The sequence below is a fragment of the Spermophilus citellus genome (assembly GCF_964194105.1).
Source record: "Spermophilus citellus genome assembly, chromosome: 2".
Classification (NCBI taxonomy): domain Eukaryota; kingdom Metazoa; phylum Chordata; class Mammalia; order Rodentia; family Sciuridae; genus Spermophilus; species Spermophilus citellus.
Genome location: NC_138183.1, coordinates 198086418 through 198109479, shown reverse-complemented (window position 1 = coordinate 198109479; position 23062 = coordinate 198086418). Strand labels below are relative to the sequence as shown.

The following is a 23062-nucleotide window of genomic DNA, read 5'->3' as shown; positions in this document are numbered from 1 at the left end:
TTAGTTTACACGGCTGCCCTTCAATTAAAGGCTTTTATTAAGAACTCTGCAATCCTCTTTAGACAACTTTTTAAAATCTCTTTTTTTTTCTTTTTTTTACTCCATTAAGAATCTTTGTCTCGGGCTGGGGATGTGGCTCAAGCGGTAGCGCACTCGCCTGGCATGCGTGCAGCCCGGGTTCAATCCTCAGCACCACATACCAACAAAGATGTTGTGTCCGCCAAGAACTAAAAAATAAATATTAAAAATTCTGTCTCTCTCTCCTCTCTCACTCTCTCTTTAAAAAAAAAAGAATTTTTGTCTCAATCTGCCATGTACAAACACCTTTTTATTCTTTCTTTCTTTCTCATGCTTTCAAAGTAAGCCTAGTTTCCTCAAAATCTTTTTTAAATGGCATTAAAATTACTTTAAGAACTTAAGGCTAAGCAGTATTTTAGAAAGCTATTTCCTATTTATGTCTGATAAAGTTATCCTAGTCGCTATCTTTTCCTTTTAGATAGAAAAACTTCTCTGCCGCTATCTCAAGCTGGGCTGCCACCTCCTGTGCTCTCTCTGCACTTGCTGCCTGAATGCCTCCTTCCTCTAGCAATTTACTTAACACCCTTTCGGTTTGTTTTTTTTTTTGCTAATTTCTGACCCCATATTTCTGTTACAAGTATAACGCAACCCAACAAGATAACACAAAACAAAACCGAAACAGAATGAAACAAAAACGGAACAAAAATTCGTTGTATCAGTTTTTCTATTTTCTTGATATATGTATCCGTGGTTTATCTCTGTCTCTTCCTCAGGGCCAAACAACTTTCAATCCTGAGCTAACCATTTTCCCCAGTTTCCCTGAGAAAGTTCTAGGGACAGGCAGCTTGAAACAAAAACAAAACAAATCAAAACAAGAACACATTGTTGTTTGAAATGGTCACCCATTCTCTCCCTCTCCCTCAGGGGCGAGCAATTTCAATTACCCCCAAGCTTCAGGCGTCCCCCACATGGGCCACCAAATATCGCAGTCTCCCTGGGCACAAAATAACCCTGCCACCACGGGAACTCCAAAGTACTGGGCACCTGAGGCAACAGGAGCCGCCCTATTGCCAGACAGCAGGGGTCTAGATACAACTCAATACACAGTCTGTTTCTATCCAGCATCATCCAGTCACAGCAATTATAACTTAATTATCATCATCTTAATGGCTCTCTGGCATCACCTCTCAACCACTCCTTCTGGCAAAGCTAGGTGCCATCCCGACTGGGCTGTGGCTCTCAACACTTCTCTACTGGTCTTCTTTCTGCAGGTGAAAGTCATTGTAGTATATTCCTTTATGTATATAGAACCATTTGTCAATTTTATTCCGTGATTCCTCCCATTTCCTGTGCTCTTCCCTCCCCCCATCTTCTCTTCCTTTACTCCACTGATGTCTCTTTTCCTGGAATGCTCCCCACCTTTTCCCCTTTATTTTGGTCTAGCTTCTGCATGTGAGAGAAAATGTTCAATCCTTGACTTTGTGAGCTCAGGTGCCTATTAACAGATGAATGGATGAAGAAAATGTGGCACATATACACAAGGGTGTTTTATTCAGTGATAAAGGAAAATGAAATTATGGCATTTATTGGTAAATGGATAGAACTAGAGAACCTTATGTTATATATAGCCTGGATTTTTAATATGATCCAAACTATTATTGCCAAGGCCGATGTCGGAGAGCTTTTCCTCTGTTTGCTTTTAGGGGTTTCATGCCTTACATTTAGATCTTTTATTGGCTTTCAGTTGGTTTTTTTCTAGGGCTTAAGATAAGTGTCAACTTTCCTTCTTTTGCATTTGGAAATTCTTTTTCCCAGTACTGTTTATTAAAGAAACTGTCTTTTCTTTATTGTTTTTTTCTTGGTTCCACTGTCAAAAAATTATTTGACTATATACGTTTGGATTTATTTCTGGGCTCTCTACTTTGCTCATTCATCTGTGTGTACATTTTTATGTTAGTTGTACTGTTTTCAGTAATTTTGCTTTGTAACATACTTTGAAATTTCTCAGGGTTGACCTTTTGAAGTTTTATTTGTCATTTCCAATGAATGTTAGGCTTCTTCTTCCTATTTCTGTGACTGATACCATAGAGATTTTTATAAGGGTTACCTTGAATTTGAGTATTGCTTTAGACAGTATGGATTTTTTTAAGAATGTTAATTCTTGCAATCATTGAATACCAGACATTTTTATGTTAATTTATGCCCTTTTCAATTACTTTCAATAGGTTAGCTTTTATTATGCAAATATTCCATGTCTTTAGTTACATTTTTCCTATTTTTATTTTTTATGCTTTTGAATGAGGATAGAATAGATCAGTAAAATGGCCAGGCAGTCAAGAAAATGGGCCCCCTTCAACCACACCTGGAGGCTAAGGGGTACAACAGTGTACATATGAATGCACATGTTAAGGCCTATTTCAAATGTAAAAGTCCTGAAGGCTCACCTGTGAGTACACCTACAACCAACTTCTTTGTCCCAGAGGTAGAAAATGGAAGGTGGAGGTGAACCAAATGGAAGTTACAGGAAGGAGAATGGACTACAGTAAGAAGGATTGAAGTGAAACTTGGATGATAGCCACATGCCTTTTCCATACACAGTTTACATAGATTTGCTTCAAGCTCTGCCCTAGAACCATATATAAACTCCGAAGATAGCACAAAGTGGGATTGTATTTCTTCTCGCTTAAATAAATCCTGTTCCATTTACTTCCCTTCTGTGATTATCTATGGACTTTATTCTTCAAAACTTGGGAATTTGGTAAAGTGGAAAATCTAGTCTCATCTCCCAAGTCTGGTTTCACTTTCATAAATGGAATGATTTCTTAATTAATTTTCAATACTAGGAATGGAAACCAGGCCCTTGCACATCCCAAGCTGCATCCCCAGCCTGGTTAATTTCTTTTTCAGGTGTGTAGGTGGGTAATCATTATTTGTGCAAAGAAATGCAGCCTGATTTTTCTATGATGACATTGTATCTTGTGACTTTGCTGAATTAATTTACTGGCTCTAAGAGGTTTTATGTAGTATTTGGAGTTTTCTGTCATCTGTAAATACATACAATTTTACCATTTCCTTTCCCTTTTGTATACTTTTCTTTCTTTCTTTCATCTGGTTGTTCTTCTTAGTACTTTTATAACAGTGATCCATTTTATACTTTGAATGTAGTAGCCCTTGTTGCTCTGGCACTGCAACTTATTTTTAAAATGTTCATGCTTCTTTCTCTTCTTCTCTCCCTGCTCCTCCCTAATCTTTCCTTTTCCTTAATCTCATGGGAAATAGGGTTACCTTTCTTCCCCCATGGTAACCAGATTTATCTGTCCTTGGATACACACCCACCATAGGAAGAAGTAACTCAGACTTTGGGGGTGGTATCAGAAGAATTAACAAGTAAATTACAACTCCAACAGAGAACACAACACATGTAATGTAGCCTTTGAATCACCTCTTTAAAAGCCCCCTTTCTGCTGACAGGCAAAATCACAGACTTCAGTGCAAGAATCCCCCATGTTTCTCCTTAGCAAGTAAAGCAATAAGTCTTCTTTTTCTTTTTCTAAGTTGCCACTAAGTCGCCACCAAGTCACTGCCACCGACCTAACAACTATGTCCTCCTTATTGGATTGGCTTCAAGGACAAAGACTGACTTTTCAGCAATACTTTCAGTACTATGATGAACAGAAATGACAAATGTGAACATGTTCTCTATCAGATCTGCAAAGAAAAGCTTTTATCCTCTATTAGTTATAGTATTTCATATATGGTCTTTATTATCCTGAAGAAATTTTTCTTTTCTTCCTAATTTTTTTTTTAAACTGGGGATTGAACCCAGGGCTTCTTAACCACTAAGCAACATCCCCAGCTCTTTCTTCTATTTTATTTTGAGACAGGGTTTCACTGAGTTGCTTAGGGCCTTGCTAAATTGCTGAAGTTGGTTTTGAATTTGTGATTCTTTTGTCTCAGCCTCCTTAGCTGCTGGGATTACAGGTCTGCACTACCTTGCCCAGCTTGATTCCTAAATTTTTTAGATTTTAATAATAAAAGGATGTTGTACTTTGTCAGATGCTTTCATGCAACAATTATGGTCATCATTTTTGTTTGTTGTTTGTTTGTTTGTTTGCAGGGAGGCTACCAGGTGTAAGAAAAAATAACCAACATGGTTTCCGCACCATAATGAAAATACAGATAACCAGGACCGAAGCTGACCTCAAACAGATCAGCAAGCTCTCCTTTATTCTACAGGGCAGTCAATCAATTTTGCATGAGAGGGCTCATTTTCTGTTTGCAGAAATGGCCTGTGGATTACAGAAGGAGTCTGAGTTTTATAATTTACAATGAGGGTGAACTAATCATTGGAGACTGTAGAGGTGCTATTGGAACAATCAGGGACCTAGTTGTGCAGGTTAAAATTTTAGCTCATGAAGACAGTTGTCAAAAGTTTGAAACTCATTGTCACTGGGAAAAGCTCAGAACTTTTTTTTTTTTTTTTTTTTAATGTTCACTGCTTATCTTCTTTCCTTTGGGACCCATTGTTACCTAGAGTTTCACTATTGGCTTTTCACCTTCCAGAACTCATCTGCAGTGGGAAAGGGTAAAAGTCCAGGGCCTAGCTTTTCAATACAGGCCTCCTCCTTTCAGGATTGATTGTTGTTGGGAAGGGATGAATGTTTGCTTTTGGTGGAGATGCTGGGGATGAACCCAGGAAGGGATGAAAGTTTGTTTTTTTACTTTGGGGCCCATTGTTTCTAGGAGAGGTTTAATGTTTGGCTAGTTTCCTTTCCTTCTCCTGAGTCACACTGTTCCTCTGTTGTTAGGGGGTGGCTGGGTTCTTGTAGGAATATTATTTTCCATAACCCCTTCACTGGGGATTGAACACAAGGGGACTCTACTGCTGAGCCACATCCCCAGCCCTATTTTGTATTTTATTTAGAGACCAGGGTCTCACTGACTTGCTTGGCGCCTCAATTTTGCTGAGACTGACTTTGAACTCAAGATCCTCCGGCCCCAGCCTCCTCAGCCACTGGGATTACAGACTTGCACGACCACACCTGGCCACCATGTGGTTTTAATCTTTTGTTCTGTAATATTATGTGTCTTATTGATTGATTTGTATGTGCTAGTTTTTTATGCCACAGATAAATCCCACTTGTGTTTTGTTTTTGTTGTCATTGTTTCTTTGTTTGTTTTACTAGAGATCAAAACCAAGGCCTTGTGCATGCTAGGCAAGCACTCTACAACTAAGCTAAATACCCAGCCTTTATATTTAGGGTCAGGGTTTCACTAAGTCTCACAGACTAATTTTGAAATTTCATCCACCTGCTTCAGCCTCCTGAGTAGCTGGGATTACAGACATGCACACCAAACACAGGTTCCCAAATTCATTGATTTTTTTTTTTCTTCTGCCTGAGCTAATCTACTGTTGAAATTCTCTCCTGCAGTTTTAATTTCCTTTGTTGTATTGAATTTTTCAGCTCTAATATTTCTCTGTGGCTCTTTTGTTAAGTTTGCTGACTTTCTCCTTTGCTCCTTGTTATTTTGAATTGCTTTGGGTGCAGTTTGTAGCTTTTCATTTCCTTGGGGTCAGTTACTGGAGGTTCCTTTGATAGATTCCTCTTTCTTTGCTTCTTCACACCTCTTGAGTATACATGTGGCTGTCTGCATGTTAGTTTTGCAGATTATCTTTTGTGGGGAAAGACTTTCACTTCAGGTGACTACAAGAGTGCCACTTGAACAGGGTGAGGTGGCTCTGGTTTTAGGTAGGCATAATGGTGGAGTCTTCATGTAGCTCTGTCAGCTGTAATCAATGTGCAAAGTCTGAATGTGACTCAGTGGCCTGCACTGCAAGAACCTGTGGCAACAGCCATGGCAACACAGCAGGTGTCTTGTCGGTAGCTTTTAGATGCCACTTGGGTTCCAGGGTACATATGTTCAGAGTGGCTGCAGAGCCAGGATCTTGGACTTAGAGACTTGTGGAACCAACTTCTGTGGCACTTAGGAACTTCTGGTTCATGAGATCATTAACCAGGGTATATGTAGGTCACCCTTACAACCCTACCCTGAGACTCTGAGGTGTACCCTAGAAGCTGAGGCCCAGGGAGAGGACATATAGCTATGGCTCTGACATGGGGTAGAATGGGGCAAACCCTCGAATCTATGCTAAAATTTACATGTTGTAAACTTAATCCCCAATGCTGTTGACAGGTGGGCCCTCTAAGTGATGAGGTCATGAGGCTTCTGTCCTCATTAATGGATTAATGCTGTTATTACAGGAGAGAGTTAGCATGGGAGTGAGGTGCTGATGAGTTTGGCTTCCTTCCCACTTGTCTCATATTCTGTCTCTTTCATATATGCGCTTTACTTCTTTTTGCCCCAAGATGATGCCCAAGAAAGCTTCAGCAGACATAGATCTCTAATCTTGGACTTTCTAGCCCTCAGACCCATAAGAAATAAATGTTTTCATTGTTGTTGTTTTTTTTAAAAAAACTACACAGTCTCAGGTATTTTTTTGTAGCAGCACAAATATGAACCAACACAGTAGGATTCTGTGGAAGCCCAGGCTCTGGGGGCCATGGTGCACCTGCAGCAAAGACCTAGGAATGATGGGCCACAGCTATGGCTCAGTCCTTGCAGTTCCCATCTCAGGAACAGTGCAGTGATAACACCCTGTCCTGAGAAGATGGGGCACCACAGCAGTTCAGGCCTCAAAGATGGTATGGCACAGAGATGAGTCCACTCCCGGGAGGAGAGTGCCTCAGCAGCTCCGATTCAAGAGTGCAAGTTTGGTTCTGAGGAAGAAGGGCACCTCTGCTCTTTGGCCTGAAGAGCAGGATGGACTAGCTCAATGGGGGCTCTGCTTCCCTGAGAGGTGGGCACAGTATCATATTGGCACCAGGACACAAAGTTGCATAATTCAGGCAAAGCTCTGTTTGGGGTGACACAGGAATTTTTTTAGACTGATATTTTCTCCCTATTATTAGAAAATCGTCCTCAAGTGTTATATAATTGAGAAGTGTCACATTTTCTGTTTCCTGAAGACTTATATGATACCAAAGACCTACAACTCACCGTACATCAGGCATTCTGGCAATTTTGTTCATTTGTTTATTTACTTAGGTACTGGTAATTGGACCATGGTGTGCTTAACTACTAAGCCACATCCGTAGCCCTTTTATTAATTTTTTATTGTGAGAAAGGGTCTTAACAAGTTGCTTAAGTCTACACCAAGTTGCTGAGACTGTCCTCAAACTTGCGATCTTCCTGCCTTGACTTCCCAAGGTGCTGGGATTACAGGCATATGCCACCACACCAGCCTATGCTAGCAATTTCAAAAACATTGAAGAGCTTATGTCATACATGAGTAGGCTCTTCATAAGGGTGATTTATTTTACCTAACACGTTTGTCCCCTTTTTCATTCCATATTCCCCTTCACGCTTTTTAGGTTTGTTAAACCTTTGTTTTCACCTTGGAATTCTTGGAAAAATCTTCTCTTTGCCCCTTTTATTTAGTCTTGCAGCAACTTGCCCATCTCTCTAGTAGTGTTTGTCATGTCTGCTCCTTCTGGCTATTTAATTTACTATGCCTGTCCAGTTGATTAATCCCTAGTTGTTTATACTGTGCTTGGGCTCAGTATAAACAACCATATATTTAATCTAGTTTTTGACATTTAATCTAGTTGCTAACACATCATCAGTGACATTTTGTAGAATGATTGCAAGACTAATAGGTAACCATGCAGTTAGCTCTTTTGTCTTGGATTAACTGTAATGTAGAGAGGAGACTTCTAAATGGACCCTAAATGGAATAAGTTCATCTCACCTCAATGTATTGAAGATAAATCACATTGAAAATAGTAAGTCACTTAGTATCTCTATTCACACATCTAGTGAAAGGATTATAACTTATGAGGTTCAGACACACTCCCAGGAGCACACACTCATTTTTATTTATTATGTGCTGATAAGAAAAAATAGCATTGCATAAGTATCAGAGCTGAAGGTGTTTGAACTCTTGGTAAGGTAGTCAGAGAAGCTCTTTATGACAAGATAACAAATAAGGAGTCATACTAATATAAAGGGGACCTTTCTATTACTGGGAAACAGCAAGGGTGAAATGCCTGAGGCATAAATGGTTTGGTGCTTTTAACATTGAGGATGTGTTTTTGGCCTGGAGAAAATCAGGCAAAGATAGATGGTAGGTTACACAAAATTCTTGCTAAAACAGGCCTCTATTTCTCTGCCTTTCCAGTAATAGTAAAGAGAAATAACAGTCATTACATATATGAAATTTATCATGTGACGTAACCTACTTGATATCATTATGAAAAGATCTTTCACGATGTTACCAAACTCTGTTCTTTGTTTCTCTTCTTTTTAAAAAATTTTGGTCTTGGTCCATTATTATTTCTACATAGTCAATATCCATTCTATTTCAACCTTTCTTACTCTGCCCACTTTTAATCTTCCAATCGTGTAGGAATCTGAGCAGGGGGTATCTCAGAAGTCAGGACAGACAGGAGCAGGAAACAGATGCTATGGCTGCAGCAATCCTGGGGAATGTAAAGGAGGAGGTGACCTGCCCCATCTGCCTGGATCTCCTGACACAACCTCTGAGCCTTGACTGTGGCCACAGCTTCTGCCAGGCCTGCATCACTTCAAACTATGAGTCCACGATGAGTCAAAAAGGGGAGAGCAGCTGCCCTGTGTGCAGAATCAGTTACCAGTTTGAGAACCTGCAGCCTAATCAGCATGTGGCCAACATAGTGGAGAGGCTCAGGGGCGTCAACCTGAACCCAGAGGAGGAACAGAAGGTGTATCACTGTGCACGCCATGGAGAGAAGCTCCTACTCTTCTGTCAGGAAGACAAGACAGTAATTTGCTGGCTTTGTGAGCGTTCTCAGGAGCACCGTGGACACTCCACATTCCTCTTGGAGGAGGTTATCCAGGTGTACCAGGTAAGAGACCAGGTGGAGGGAGGACAGAGACGATATTTTTTCTAATTTCATTGTATCATGAAACCGATGCCTGTGATTTGTTTCTATGCTATGCTATGCTTACCTTCTGAGGCCTAAAGGATGTGATTTTACCTTCACTTAATTGCTAAGCCTGGAGTAGAAACTCTTGGACAGGGAGCATAAAAATACACCACCTTGTGCTAGATGGGTAGAGATTTCGAGTCCAAGAAAAGCTCTGAAGGCTTTTTTCAGCAGAAGACTGAAGGAGAAGGGTTGATATATAAGTTCTTTCCTTGCTGCAATATCAGGTTCCTCTTCTAGTGCAAAAATATTTAGACTACTGTTGGTGAGAGGTTGGTAACATTATTACCAGAGACTTAGAGAAGACACCTTCCACCACAGGATTTCTTCCAATTCATAGATTACCATTGTCTGTTCACACAGTTTCTGAAAGCTCTAGTTTCTTCTGAGATCAACCTGATTTTTTTCCAGGTTTATCCTCTCTCTAGGTGCTAAGAAAATTCTTCCCTTGACTCTGGTGTGGTTCTTTTCTCACAGGAGAAGTTTCAGGAAATGTTGCAAAACCTGAAGAGATCCAAGGAAGAAGCTGAGAAGTGGAAAGTTGACATCCAAACTGAGAGAACTTTCTGGAAGGTAGGAGGAAATACTTTCTGAGGGAATTAGCTAGAACTCTGGGCAGGATCTTGGGAAGAAGGGATTCTTCTTTATTTCATGTCAGTCTATAAGGTGGAAAGCATTTGAATAATCCTCTTTGCCCTTTTCCTTTTGGAGTGGAGGCTGGAGAGTGGGTACATCACAAAGGAATACAGCTGTTTGGAGAGAGCTATTCACAGGGAGGCACTCCAGTGAGGTTGGCTTGCATCCCGTTGCTGTGGTGCTTTTTGAGACTCTGATTCTACTGAAGGAATACTTTGGCTATGGGTCATGGTTCTGTCCTCAGTGTTCAGCTTTTGGCAGAGGTTCAAGAGTGGAATGAGGAAGTTGTAGCTGGAGGGTGGGCATCCCCAAGAGTTAAGTGGTTCTTCTCCACTGTGCAATACAGTCACCACATTTTTTTCTTTTTAATTCCTTCCAAACCACTTGCACAAAGAATAAGATGCCCAAATAGCACTGGTTGGACCTAAGGGAGGATAACTCCTCCAACCAGAAGCCTGCAGGGAATAAGAGAAAGTAGGACTGAGAATGTGATAGAGGGCTTAGAGAGCAAGAGAGGGAGAAAGAAAGCCAGAAGGAATTGTAAGCTTCAACCAATTGCTGTGCTTATCAGTGCTGTATTATGACCTTTGAAACCTTCCCATTTATCTTATCAACACATTCTGCCTATTCAGCGCACCCACTGGACATGCAGGACACAAATCACTTCTGCATTGTATTAATCCACTCACCAGTTTACCCCATACACCTTGATACTATGATATTCTAAAGAAATGACTTCAGCTCTTTGTTTGAATAGGTTTACAGATATGCTGGTTATTTGTTATTTGTTCTGGTTGGTGAGACTGGGTCTGGTAAGACAACACAGTTCCACAGTTGTGTGTGGAGTATGTGCGATCTTCACCAGGACCCAGGAGAGGAGTTGCCTGTACCCAGCCCAGGAGAGTGGCTGCAATGAGCGTGGCTCAGAGAGTTGCTGATGAAATAGAGGTGACGTTGGGCCAGGAAGCTGGTTATTCCATTTGATTTGAAGGCTGTAGTAGTGCAAAAACTATACTTAAGTATATGACTGATGAGATGTCACTTCATGAAGCCATGAACGATCCCCTCCTGGAGCACTATGGTGTAATAATCGTTGATGAGGCTCATGAAAGAACACTGGCTACATATATTCTCATGGGTGTTTCAATGCAAGTTGTAAGACATTGATTCGATTTAAAGGTTATAGTTACGAATGCTACTCTACATGAGGGAAAATTCAGATTTACTTTGATCACTGTCCACTATTAATTATGCCTTGCCTCATACATCCTGTTGAGATCTTTTATACTCCAGAGCCAGAGAGAAACTATCTTGAAGCACCAATTCAAATAGTGATCCAGATACATATGTGGGAAGAGGAAGAGGGAGATCTTCTACTTTTCTTTACCAATCAAGAAGAAATTTATGAAGCCTATAAAAGAATAAAGCTTGAGGTTGACGTTATGGGTTCTGAAGTTGATGACATTAAAATTATTCCACTGGACTGGGGTCATGGCTCAGTGGTAGAGCACTCATCTAGCAACTGTGAAGCACTGGGTTCGATCATCAGCACCATGTAAAAATGAAATAAAGATATTGTGTGTCCACCTACAACTAAAAAATAAATACTTAAAGTTATTCCAAAAAATATGAATTGTAATGCATTCTGCTATCATATATAACAAATTAGAATAAAAAAACAAAAATTTTTAAAAATCAAGATAAAGTATTTCTAAAACAGTGTACAGAATTGAGAAAGCCATAGACTTGTCTAAATTTTCTTCTCGGTTCATCTAAGTGTTATCGTCAAGAATATATTAAAAAAAATAATTCCACCCTTCTCTGCACTCCACCCCAGCAGTAGCACCCTCCACCTCCCAATAAACAAAATGCAGTAATTAGAAGAATGGTGGTCGTGTCAACTAACATTGCAGGACATCACTGACATCACTGTCACTCTTTTGGTGACAGCTATTAGAGCAGCTTCAGATCAGCTTCAGAGCTGGCTGAGCTAGACATACCAGACCTAGGAAATGCTTCAGGATTTACACAGAGAAACATTATAAAACAGGAATGCAGGATAACACCTATCCTGAGACTGTACATTCTAATTTAGCATCAGTGGTGTTACAGTTGAAGAAACTTGGTTTTGATGAATTGGTGCATGTTGATTTTATGGATCCACCAGCTCCTGAAACTCTGATGAGAACCCTAGAAATTTTGCATTATCTGGGTGCTTTAAGTGATGATGCAGATCTGACTGAATTGGGATCCATGATGGCAGTTTCCTCTAGATCCACAGCTTGCTAAAATAGTTATTGCAAGTTGCAACTACAATTGTTCTATTGAGGTCCTATCTATTACTGCTATGTTGTCAGTCCCACAGTGTTTTGTTTGCCCCATGGAGGCCAAGAAAGCTGCAGATGAGACCAAGATGAGATTTGCCCACATAGATGGAGATCATCTGACCCTGCTGAATGTCTATCATGGTTTTAAACAAAATCATGGGTCGGTTCAGTGGTGTTATGGCAACTTCATCAACTACCAGTCCCTGATATCCACAGACAATGTATGCCAGTAGCTATCTCGAATTATGGACAGATTATGAACAGTACTTCTATGCCTCATAGAAGTACTGACTTTATCAGCAGGGACTATTATATTAACATAAGAAAAGCTCTGGTTACTAGGTATTTTATGCAGGTGGCACATTTAGAAGGAACAGGCCATTACTTAACTGTGAAAGGTAACCAGGTCATTCAGTTGCATCCTTCTAGAGTTCTTGACCACAAGGCTGAATGGGTGCTTTATAATGAGTTAGTTCTAACAACAAAGAATTACATCTGGACACGTACAGATATCAAGCTAGAATGGCTGGTGAAAATTCTCCCTCAATGTTATGACATGAGCAGTTTCCCACAGTGTGAAGTAAGGAGACAGTTGGACTACATTATTGCCAAACTTCAATCCAAGGAATAGTCGCAGTACTGAATTCCATGCTTAGAACTGAAGTTATTCAGAGGAGAGCTTTAAAAGATGAATGAATTCAAAAGTTCAAGTTGTGCTCTTCATGTAGGTTCAATAATGGCCTTTAGGCTGGCTGTGGTGATGCACGCCTGTAATCCTAGTAACTCAGGAGGCTGAGACGGGAGGATGGCAAGTTCAAAGTGAGCTTCATTAAGGCAAGGCACTAAGCAATTCAATTAGACCCTGCGTCTAAATAAGATATAAAATAGGGCTGGGGTTATGGCTCAGTGTCAAGTGCTTCTGAGTTCATTCCCTAGTACCAAAATAATAATAATAATAATAATGGCCTTTATTCGAAAGCTTTTTAATTTTTCTTTACAGTAAGTATTACAATTTGATTTCATAGATTTAAACATTTATGCCTCCCCTTTGTGTTGACATGCAAGGGCATTGTAATTGTTGAGATTGATTTTAGAAGTTGTAAAATGTTACGTCTTCTGCTTATGTAAATACAATCTTCTGTCTCAGTATATAGGCAGTGACTTTTGGAACCACCATTTGATCCAGCTATTCCCCTTCTGGGTCTATTCCCTAAAGACCTAAAAAGAGCATGCTACAGGGACACTGCTACATTGATGTTCATAGCAGTACAATTCACAATAGCAAGACTGTGGAAGCAACCTAGATGCCCTTCAATAGACGAATGGATTAAAAAAAATGTGGCATTTATACACAATGGAGTATATCTCTGCATTAAAAAATGACAAAATTATAGAATTTGGAGGGAAATGGATGGCATTAGAGCAGATTATGCTAAGTGAAGCTAGCCAATCCCTAAAAAACAAATGCCAAATGTCTTCTTTGATATAAGGAAAGTAACTAAGAACAGAGTAGGGAAGAAGAGCATGAGAAGATGACTAACATTAAACAGGGATGAGAGGTGGGAGGGACAGGGAGAGAGAAGGGAACTTGCTTGGAAATGGAAGGAGACCCTTAGGGTTATACAAAATTATATACAAGAGGAAGTGAGGGGAAAGGGAAAAATAATACAAGGGGGAGAAATGAATTACAGTAGAGGGGGTAGAGAGAGAAGAGGGGAGGGGAGGGGAGGGGAGGGGGATAGTAGAGGATAGGAAAGGCAGCAAAATACAACAGACATGAGTATGTCAATATGTAAATCAGTGGAAGTGTAACTGATGTGACTCTGCAATCTGTATACGGGGTAAAAATGGGAGTTCATAACCCACTTGAATCAAAGTGTGAAATATGATATATCAAGAACTATGTAATGTTTTGAACAACCAATAAAAAAAAGAAATTAAATGTTAAAAAAAAAGTCTATTATACTAAAAAAAAAAAAAGTGAAATGAGGAGCAGATATGAGTGTCCTGGATAGCTGAAGCTGAGGCACACCCAGGTATCCCACTGCAGCTCAGGTTGAGTCTGGACAATGCTGACTTCAGGTCATTGTTTTGGAATGTCATGAAGGAAGGGAAAGGGAAAGATCGGCCTCCCTCAGAATCTCTCCCTTGGTTCCAAGACTACCCTGTGAGAACTCACCAGGTAAAATAGTTCTTTTTATGGTTCCTATTCCCAGTCTCTCTCTCTCTCTCTCTCTCTCTCCCCCCCCCTCCAAAGAACAAAATACAGAGTGAGGTGGAAAATGTCCAGATAGAGTTTGGAAAACTGAGAGACATCCTCCAATCCGAGGAGGAGCAGGAGATCCAAAAGCTGAAGAACGAGGAGGAAGTTATTATGAACAGCCTGACAGAGTCTGAAAGTGAGCTGATCCGGCAGAGCCAGTTGGTGAAAGATTTCATCTCAGATCTGGAACATCGGTTGGAAGGGTCAACAGTTGAGATGCTGCAGGTAAGACTTTCAGCTTCTCTGGGCCCTGAAGTGCCTCATTCCCAAATCAATTATGAAGCTTATGGAATAAGTAAATGTGTAAATAGCAAGGAAAATAATCCCATTTTTATTATTTTATCGAGTGCATTTCAAAAGTTGGAGGGAAGATCCACTGTAACCAGTGATATTCGGTAGGCCCTGTTTTCTGCTTTTTTAAGCATCTTTGTTTTTTGTTGTTTTTTTTAAAGAGAGAGAGAGAGAGGATTTTTTTAATATTTATCTTTTAGTTCTCTTTGGACACAACATCTTTGTTTGTATGTAGTTCTGAGGATTGAACCCGGGCCCCACACATGCCAGGCGAGCACACTACCGCTAAGCCACATCCCCAGCCCTAAGCATCTTTTCCTCAGCTTCGTTGCTGACAAACAAATGACTTCTGGTTACAAGAGATGTATCTATCGTTTCCCTCATAGAATGAGTTGAGACTTCCCCCTTTCTGTAGTTCCTGGGGGCGGGGGGGATTGGAAGAATTGGTATTATTTCCTCATTAAATATTCAGTGAAATTCACCCGTGAAGCCATCTCAGTCTATTCTGCCTTTTTGGGTGCAATACAAATTTTTAAACTTTTTTATTGGTGTCTGGCTGTTTTAGATTTATACTTCCTGAGTCTGGTTTTGGTCATTGATATCCTATAGGAATTTGTTAATTTCATCTGATTTTCAAATATGTAATCCTAATTAATCATAAGAATTCTTTGTAATCCTTTTAATGTCTATGTGTCTATGTATTGACTATTTTAATTTACAGAAAATGTATATATTTATCACATGTGTGCCCAATTCTCCCTGACCTTTAGCCCCTGACTAACCCCATTTTAACTCTCTACTTGTATGAGATCATTTTCTGCCCATTCCTCATACTTAAATGAAATCACGCAGCGTTTGTTCTTAGTGCTTGACTTGTTTCATTTAGTGTAATCTCCTGCAGGTTCATTTCATGTTGCTGCAAATGACAGATTTCTGTCTCTTTTAAAGCTGAATAGTATTCCATTGTGTGTGTATGTGTGTGTGCGTGTGTGTGTGTGTGTGTGTGTGTGTGTGACAGAGAGAGAGAGAGAGAGAGAAAGAGACATTTTCTTTATCCATTCATCCTTTGATGGGTGCTTAGGTTGATTCCAAAACTTGGCTATTGTGAATAGTGTTTTAGTAAATCTGAGAGATATCTCATGGACATACTTATTCATATACTTTGGATATAGTCCCAGTTGCTGGGTGGCTAGATTATTTTCAATATTTTGAGGAGCTTCCATATTTTCTTGCCGCAGTCTTGGCTGGGCACAGAATCACGAGCCACTCGAGCAGGAACAAAACTTTATTTTAGAAAAAGCCGCCAATACTCCGTAGGCGCCGGCAAGGCAAAACCGGTCCTCCCACGCCGGCGTCCACCGGAACCGCGCGTCCCCCAGAATCAGGAGGCCCGGACTCCCCCAGAATTTCCTCCTACTATCCTTCCCCAACCAATGGGAACTCTCCAGGAGTCCCGTAACTTGAGTCCGGTAGCAGGCCAAGGTGAACAGCAGGAGCCCAATTTGCATATGAATGTAAATCTTAACATAATCATATCATCTCAGTGGCTAGCTGGCGTCACTTTACAAGCAAAGGTGCCATGCATCATTTATCTGCTTGTGGCTCCTAGCATCTGCCCCCTTCTGTTTAATTAAGCAACAAGCAATGTGGCTAGGGACCGTGCCTGGTAGGTTGTCCAATTCAACATATGGTTCTTACCCGTCATGGGAGAACTGACCTTTAGGCGTCAGCTTCCTGTCTTAGGTTGAATCCACTGTAATCAGATCAACCCGTCACTGACTACCGGTCCAGCATTCAGCCATGCTTGTGGATAGGCCTATGCACCAGTGGGGGGGTGAGGTTCTTGCCTCACCTCTGTTGGCCCCCAAATTTTAGACCATCACTAGTAGAAGGGAGGAGGATACAGAAATGCCACGACACCAAGCCAATTGATGGCTCCTTTGGAAAAATTGCATCACTGGTGACACCATCAGCAAAGATATGCCAGTATTACCACAATTAACATGGGGTGAGCTGGCAAGGAAATTGCATCACTGATGACACCATCAGCAAAGATATGCCAGCAGTACCACAATTCGGTGCACCAGATGATATTTCACAATGTATGCAACTGATATATAGTCCAGGCAAGTTCTGCAAGCAGTTCAAATTGGAGGAGTCTATCAATATGTCCATTTCCTCCCAAAGTAAATCAAGTCCTTGATTGAGCATTACTTGTTGAGTTATATTCATTGATGCATGAGTTTATACAGTTTACTGTGATAGCTATCATAGAAGCTGTAGTTTGGTTTTATCTCAGTCTTCACCGGAATTGGGATGGAGATGGAAATTCTGGTAATGATGCTAAAGAGACATTATCCTGAACAGAATTATTAAATATAATGAAAAGGAAAGGTGAAAGTAAACAAACAGATCTCTTAAACTCCTTTAAAAACAATCCTTAACAGCTGTTCACCTAATTTAAATTAGTAAACAAACAGATCTTTTAACCATCTTTAAAAACAATCATTAACAGCTGTTCACCTAATTTAAATTAAACCGTATAAATCACGTGAATAAAGAAAAAATTCAGATCCATTTTTTCATGAGCGCTCCTCATATAAGAAATATGGACATACACACATACAGACATACAACACAAAACAGAAGTGTGCACAAAACATACAACACATAAGACAATAGTAAATAAAGGCCTTGTAGCTATACCTAGGTGAAATCTCCATTGCAATGTTTAAAAACTCCACAGTCAAAAAATAAAACACAGTCAAAAAATAAAACTGATCAGAAAAACATTAACCTAGGTTTGTATGAGCTCAAAAATAAAATAGAACTTTATGATGTGGGAAAAATGCAATAATAAAATAGATATTGAAAAAAAACACCTTGGTTAATCACTGTCACAGATGTAAGAATAGCCAAGCTGGAGCTCTGGATGTCAGCTGTTATGGATTTGAGTCAAATCATCTTCTTTTTCTGTAGAAATTGTTTTAGTTAATCTCTCTGGAATCCAAATCGGTTGTTGTTCCTCCTGTGGGAAAACACAGTCAGCGCCCCGATTCCAGACTATCACTGGATCCGGGCCTTTCCATTGTCCTGTTAGAATATCTTTCCAAAGTACCTTAGGCTTATGTACATTTTTTGGGTACAAACGTCTTTCCGCAGCACTAAGTCCCGATGAATCCAAATTTAAAAAGTTTAGAGTAAAAAGGGTTATTTTAAGTTTATCTTTGGGGGATATATAACCCTTTCCAATTCCCTCCTTTTGTTTTAATAAGTACATTTTAATAGTTTGATGAGCTCTTTCAACTATGCCTTGTCCTTGTGGATTGTATGGAATTCCTGTTATATGAGTAATACCAAATGATGAGCAAAATTGTTTAAAAGAGGCAGAAGTATAACCAGGACCATTATCAGTTTTTAACTGTATAGGAACGCCCACAGTGGCAAAATTTTGTAAGCAATGAGCTATAACATCTTTAGTTTTTTCTCCGGCATGAAGGGAGCCCATCAAAAATCCGGAAGAAGTATCAACTGTAACATGTAAATATTTTAATTTTCCAAATTCTGGCAAGTGTGTGACGTCCATCTGCCAAATATGGTTAGGTATCAGTCCTCTAGGATTGACTCCAAGATTAACTTGTGGTAAAAATGTCACACAATTTTGACATTGTTTTATTATATGTCTGGCTTGTACTTTAGTTATTTTAAAACGCTTTTGTAAAGTATTAGCATTGACATGGAACCTTTTATGAAAATTTATAGCTTCTTCTATTGTGGAGAAAATATGTATGTCATGTGTAGATTTATCTGCTAGTTCATTGCCCATACTAAGGGCTCCAGGCAATCCTGTATGTGCCCTGATATGACCTATAAAGAATGGATCTTTTCGATCCCAGATTAGACTTTGTATAGCGGAAAACAAAGAGAAAACAGTAGAAGAAGGTGAAATCCTACCAGCATCTTCAAGGGATACTATAGCATTAACTACATACTGACTATCAGAAAATAAATTAAATACAGAATCTTTAAACATCATAAAAGCTTGTAATACTGCATTAAGCTCTACCTTTTGAGCTGATTGTTTGGGTACTAAAAATATAAAAGTTTGATCAGGAGTAACTACTGCTGCTGTACCATTGTTTGACCCATCAGTGAATATATATGGAGCATTTATGATAGGGGTTTTTCTTGTCATTTTTGGAAAAACTACAGGATGCTTAGACCAAAAAGACAACAATGGATTAGATGGTAAGTGATTATCAAATGAAACACTAGTTTTACACATGATTATTGCCCAAGTATTTAACTCATTAGCTAATTCATCAATTTGATTCATAGTATATGGAGTAATAATTTTATTGGGAGAAATCCCAAATACTCCCTTTGCTGCTTTTATTCCTTTGAGTATTAATTGTCCTACAGCCTCAGGATATCTAGTAAGAATAGTGTTAGGAGAATAAGATAAATGTATCCACAATAATGGACCTTCCTGCCAAAATACTCCTTTAGGAATATTTTTTGTTGGTAGTACAATAAATAATAAAGGCAAACTTATATCAATTCTATCCAAATGCATATTTTCCATATATGTTTCAATGATTTTTAATGTTTTTCTTGCTTCAGGCGTTAACATGCGGGGTGAATTTGGATCTGATGGACCTTTTAGAATATCAAATAAAGGTCCTAACTCTCCTGTTGGTATGCCTAGATAAGGCCTTATCCAATTTATGTCTCCCAATAACTTTTGAAAGTCATTAAGTGATTTGAGTTGATCTACTCGTATTTGAATTTTTGGTGGACGGACCATGGTTGAGGATAATAGAACCCCTAAATAATTAATTGGAAGATTTAATTGTACTTTATCTATTGCTATCTCTAGATTATAATTTTTCAATAAGTTTGTAAGTGTGGCATAACATTCTAGTAATGTGTTTTTATCTTTATGTGCCAATAACACATCATCCATATAGTGAAATATTTGTAGTTCAGGATTTTGATTTCTAAGTGGCTGGATTGCTTTATTAACATAAATTTGACACATAGTTGGGCTGTTAGCCATCCATTCAGGGAGTACTTTCCATTCATATCTCTGATCAGGACCTTCATGATTCAGTGCAGGGATAGTAAATGCAAAATGTGGACTATCCTCGGGATAAATTGGAATTGAAAAGAAACAATCTTTAATATCTATAGCTAAAACATGCCAGGTTTTTGGTAAAGCAGACAATTGGGGAATCCCTGATTGAGCAGGTCCCATAATAACCATCTCATTATTAATGGCTCTTAAATCTTGTAATAATCTCCATTTACCAGATTTCTTTTAATGACAAAAATGGGAGTATTATGGGGGGATATGGAAGGTTGTATATGTCCTTCTGCTAATTGTTGTCTGACCAAGTCATGGGCTACTTGTATCTTTTCTTTAGTCAGGGGCCACTGAGGAACCCACACTGGTCTTTCTGATTTCCAAGTAATTTTGATTGTCTCAGTGGCCCTTTCTGAAAACCCAAACCATGTCTACTTATTTCTTGATCTATTTGAATAGGTGCTGTCATACCTTGTTCTTGTTCTCTTAATCTTTTTTCTTTCCTAAAGCCTTGTTTAGCCCTAGTAGTGGGCGTGTTAGAATTGATGTTATTTGTTAATGTCAATCCTAATTGATCTAGGACATCTCGTCCCCATAAATTTATGGGAAGATGATCCAATACATAGTGCTGTATAGTTCCTTCACATCCTTCAGGATCCCTCCAATCTAATACCATAGCACTTCTATGGGGATTTGTTGCCACTCCTAGGCCTCGAAGCGTTTGAGTGGCTTGTTGTAATGGCCAATGTTTTGGCCATTCTTGACGAGATATGATGCTGAGGTCAGCTCCTGTGTCCAGCAGCCCATTAAAGTCATGTCCTTGAATATTTAATTTTAGCATTGGGCTAGAATCTAAATTTAAAGACAGCATAGCCCAATATACACCTGTGGAGCCTAATCCCTTGGAACCTCTTTCTACATTACAACTGGAAAATTTATCATGCAGGCTGGGTATTATTAATAACTGTGCTATTCTATCTCCTGGTGAAATTACTGATATACCTCTTGGAGAACTAGCTATAATTTTTATTTCACCTTCATAATCGGGATCAATTACCCCAGGACTTATCATAAGTCCTTTTAGTGTAGAAGAACTGCGTCCCAATAATAAGCCTACTGTTCCCTGGGGAAGAGGTCCTTTTACTCCTGTGGGAATGATTTGAACTCCCATCTCTGGAGTTAGTACTGCTCTGGCAGAGGTGCAGATGTCCAGCCCTGCGCTCCCTCTAGTTTGTCTGATGAGGGATTTAATGGATAATGCGTCCTGGGCACTACCTTGATGGTGCTGCTGGGTTCCTCCATTGCCCCATATATTTGTGGTTTTGGGCCCCGGGGCATTGGGCCCTCTAGTCCGTTTTTTGGCAATGGAGCTTGATACCTTTCTCCACGATATCGTGGGTAAACACTTGGTCCTTGTCCATTTTTTGACAACGGAATACCCTCTATGGTGGTTTGAGAATGGCATTCATTAGCCCAATGTTTCCCTCTATGGCATCGTGGGCAAATACCCGGTATTCTATTCCTTTGATACCCAGCTTTGTTAAACCCTCCTCTTATGGGGCAACTCCTTTTAAAATGTCCTGTTTGATTACAATTATAGCATGTTTTTGGCCTGGCATCTAATGCCTGTTGTACTGCTGCTAAGACTTGCCCTTGTTCATTAATGTCTCTACATAATTTAATATATGTGTTTAAATCTTCATGTCTCCATGGTCTAATGACCTCTCTGCAGCAACGATTTGCTTGGTCATAAGCCAGTTGTTTTATAAATGGCATTACCTGTTCTGTATTTCCAAATATCCTAGAGGCTGCCTGGATAAGTCTATCTACAAATTCAGCGTAAGGTTCATTAGTTCCTTGTATTACCTTAGATAATTGACCTTGTAAGTCTCCATGCCCCTGTAAAGTTTTCCATGCCCTAACTGCATCTACAGCAATTTGTGCGTATACGCCAGGGTCATATTCAATTTGCTGTCTTTGACCCTCATAAGGTCCCTTTCCCAATAGCATCTCTATATTTCTTTGAGGGTAACCGGCTTTTGCATTTCGCCTAGCTGTCTCCATGCAAAATTCCTCATTGGCAACCTTCCATAACAAATATTGTCCTCCGTTTAGCACAGATCGACACATGTTAGCCCAATCTGTTGGTGTCATGTCCAAGTTGGTAACAGATTCGACCATGCTTATTGTGAAGGGAGCTTGCGGCCCATAGGTTGTTACAGCCTCCTTTAATTGCTTTATTGTTTTGAAATCTAAAGAACGGTGAATTCGTTGCCCTCCTGCCTGCTCAAGTACAGGGCATGCTAATCTTTGGGGTCCTGTCTCAGAATTCCGTCCATCAACTACGGGAGTTGAGGGCCGCTCAGCAGTAGATGGAGCTGTTGGTTGAATTACGCCCTCTGGTGATAGAACGGAGTTAGTAGCAACCTCCTGTTGTAATTCTCCACCTGATGGCTGTTTTTCCTCTAAGCTTTCTTTTTTTAAATTTTCCTCTGTCTGACTAGCTTGAGAGACCTTCTCTTTTGCTTGACCTAGCGTTTTTTCTACCATAGTTTGGACCTCTAACAATTTACTTAACAGTTTTTCGGTTTGTTTTTTACTGGATTCTAATCTACTATAAAGGTAACGTAACCCAATAAGATAGGATAAAACTAAGCCAAAACAGAATGAAACAAAAACGGAACAGAGAATGGTTGTGTCAATTTTCTCTTTCTCAGGGCCGAATAACTTCAAACCTGAGCCAACCATTTTTCCCAGTTCGCCTGAGAAAATTCTAGGGCTAGGGAGCTCGAAATAAAAACAAAATAAATCAAAACAAGAACACATTGTTTTTTGAGATGGTCACCCATCCTGTCGCCTTCCCTCAGGGGCGAGCAATTTTACTCACCGCTAAGTTTCAGGCGTTCCCCGCACGGGCCGCCAAATGCCGCAGTCTTGGCTGGGCACAGAATCACGAGCCAATCGAGCAGGAACAAAACTTTATTTTAGAAAAAGCCACCAATACTCCGTAGGCGCCGGCAAGGCAAAACCGGTCCTCCCACGCCGGCGTCCACCGGAACCGTGCATCCCCCAGAATCGGGAGGCCCGGACCTCCCCCGGAATTTCCTCCTACTATCCTTCCCCAACCAATGGGAACCCTCCAGGAGTCCCGTAACTTGAGTCCAGTAGCAGGCCAAGGTGAACAGCAGGAGCCCAATTTGCATATGAATGTAAATCTTAACATAATCATATCATCTCAGTGGCTAGCTGGCGTCACTTTACAAGCAAAGTTGCCATGCATCATTTATCTGCTTGTGGCTCCTAGCATTTTCTGTCATCATAGCTGTGCTCATTTACATTCCCCCAATATTGTGCCAAGGTTTCCTTTTCTCCGTGTCCTTGCCAACGCTTGCTTTTCCTTTGTGATAATAGTCTT

The 23062-nt window shown here is 40.0% G+C and overlaps 1 protein-coding gene and 1 pseudogene across 2 annotated transcripts in view; both read left to right on the top strand.

The window, feature by feature from the left end:
* Positions 1-23062, top strand: part of LOC308641748 (tripartite motif-containing protein 5-like) — a gene marked incomplete at its 3' end in the record, with an annotated part of 34290 nt that overhangs the window by 5185 nt on the left and 6043 nt on the right. The window contains exons 2-4 of the mRNA XM_081280359.1: positions 8486-8963; positions 9522-9617; positions 14265-14495. Coding sequence (XP_081136485.1) covers positions 8544-8963; positions 9522-9617; positions 14265-14495 — 747 coding nt within the window. The 5' untranslated portion in view covers positions 8486-8543. The remainder of the gene's footprint in view (positions 1-8485; positions 8964-9521; positions 9618-14264; positions 14496-23062) is intronic.
* LOC308634620 (ATP-dependent RNA helicase DHX15-like) lies at positions 9902-12638 on the top strand (annotated as a pseudogene). The gene is made up of 3 exons: positions 9902-9978; positions 10176-11182; positions 11524-12638. The product of its transcript is annotated as an ATP-dependent RNA helicase DHX15-like (transcript).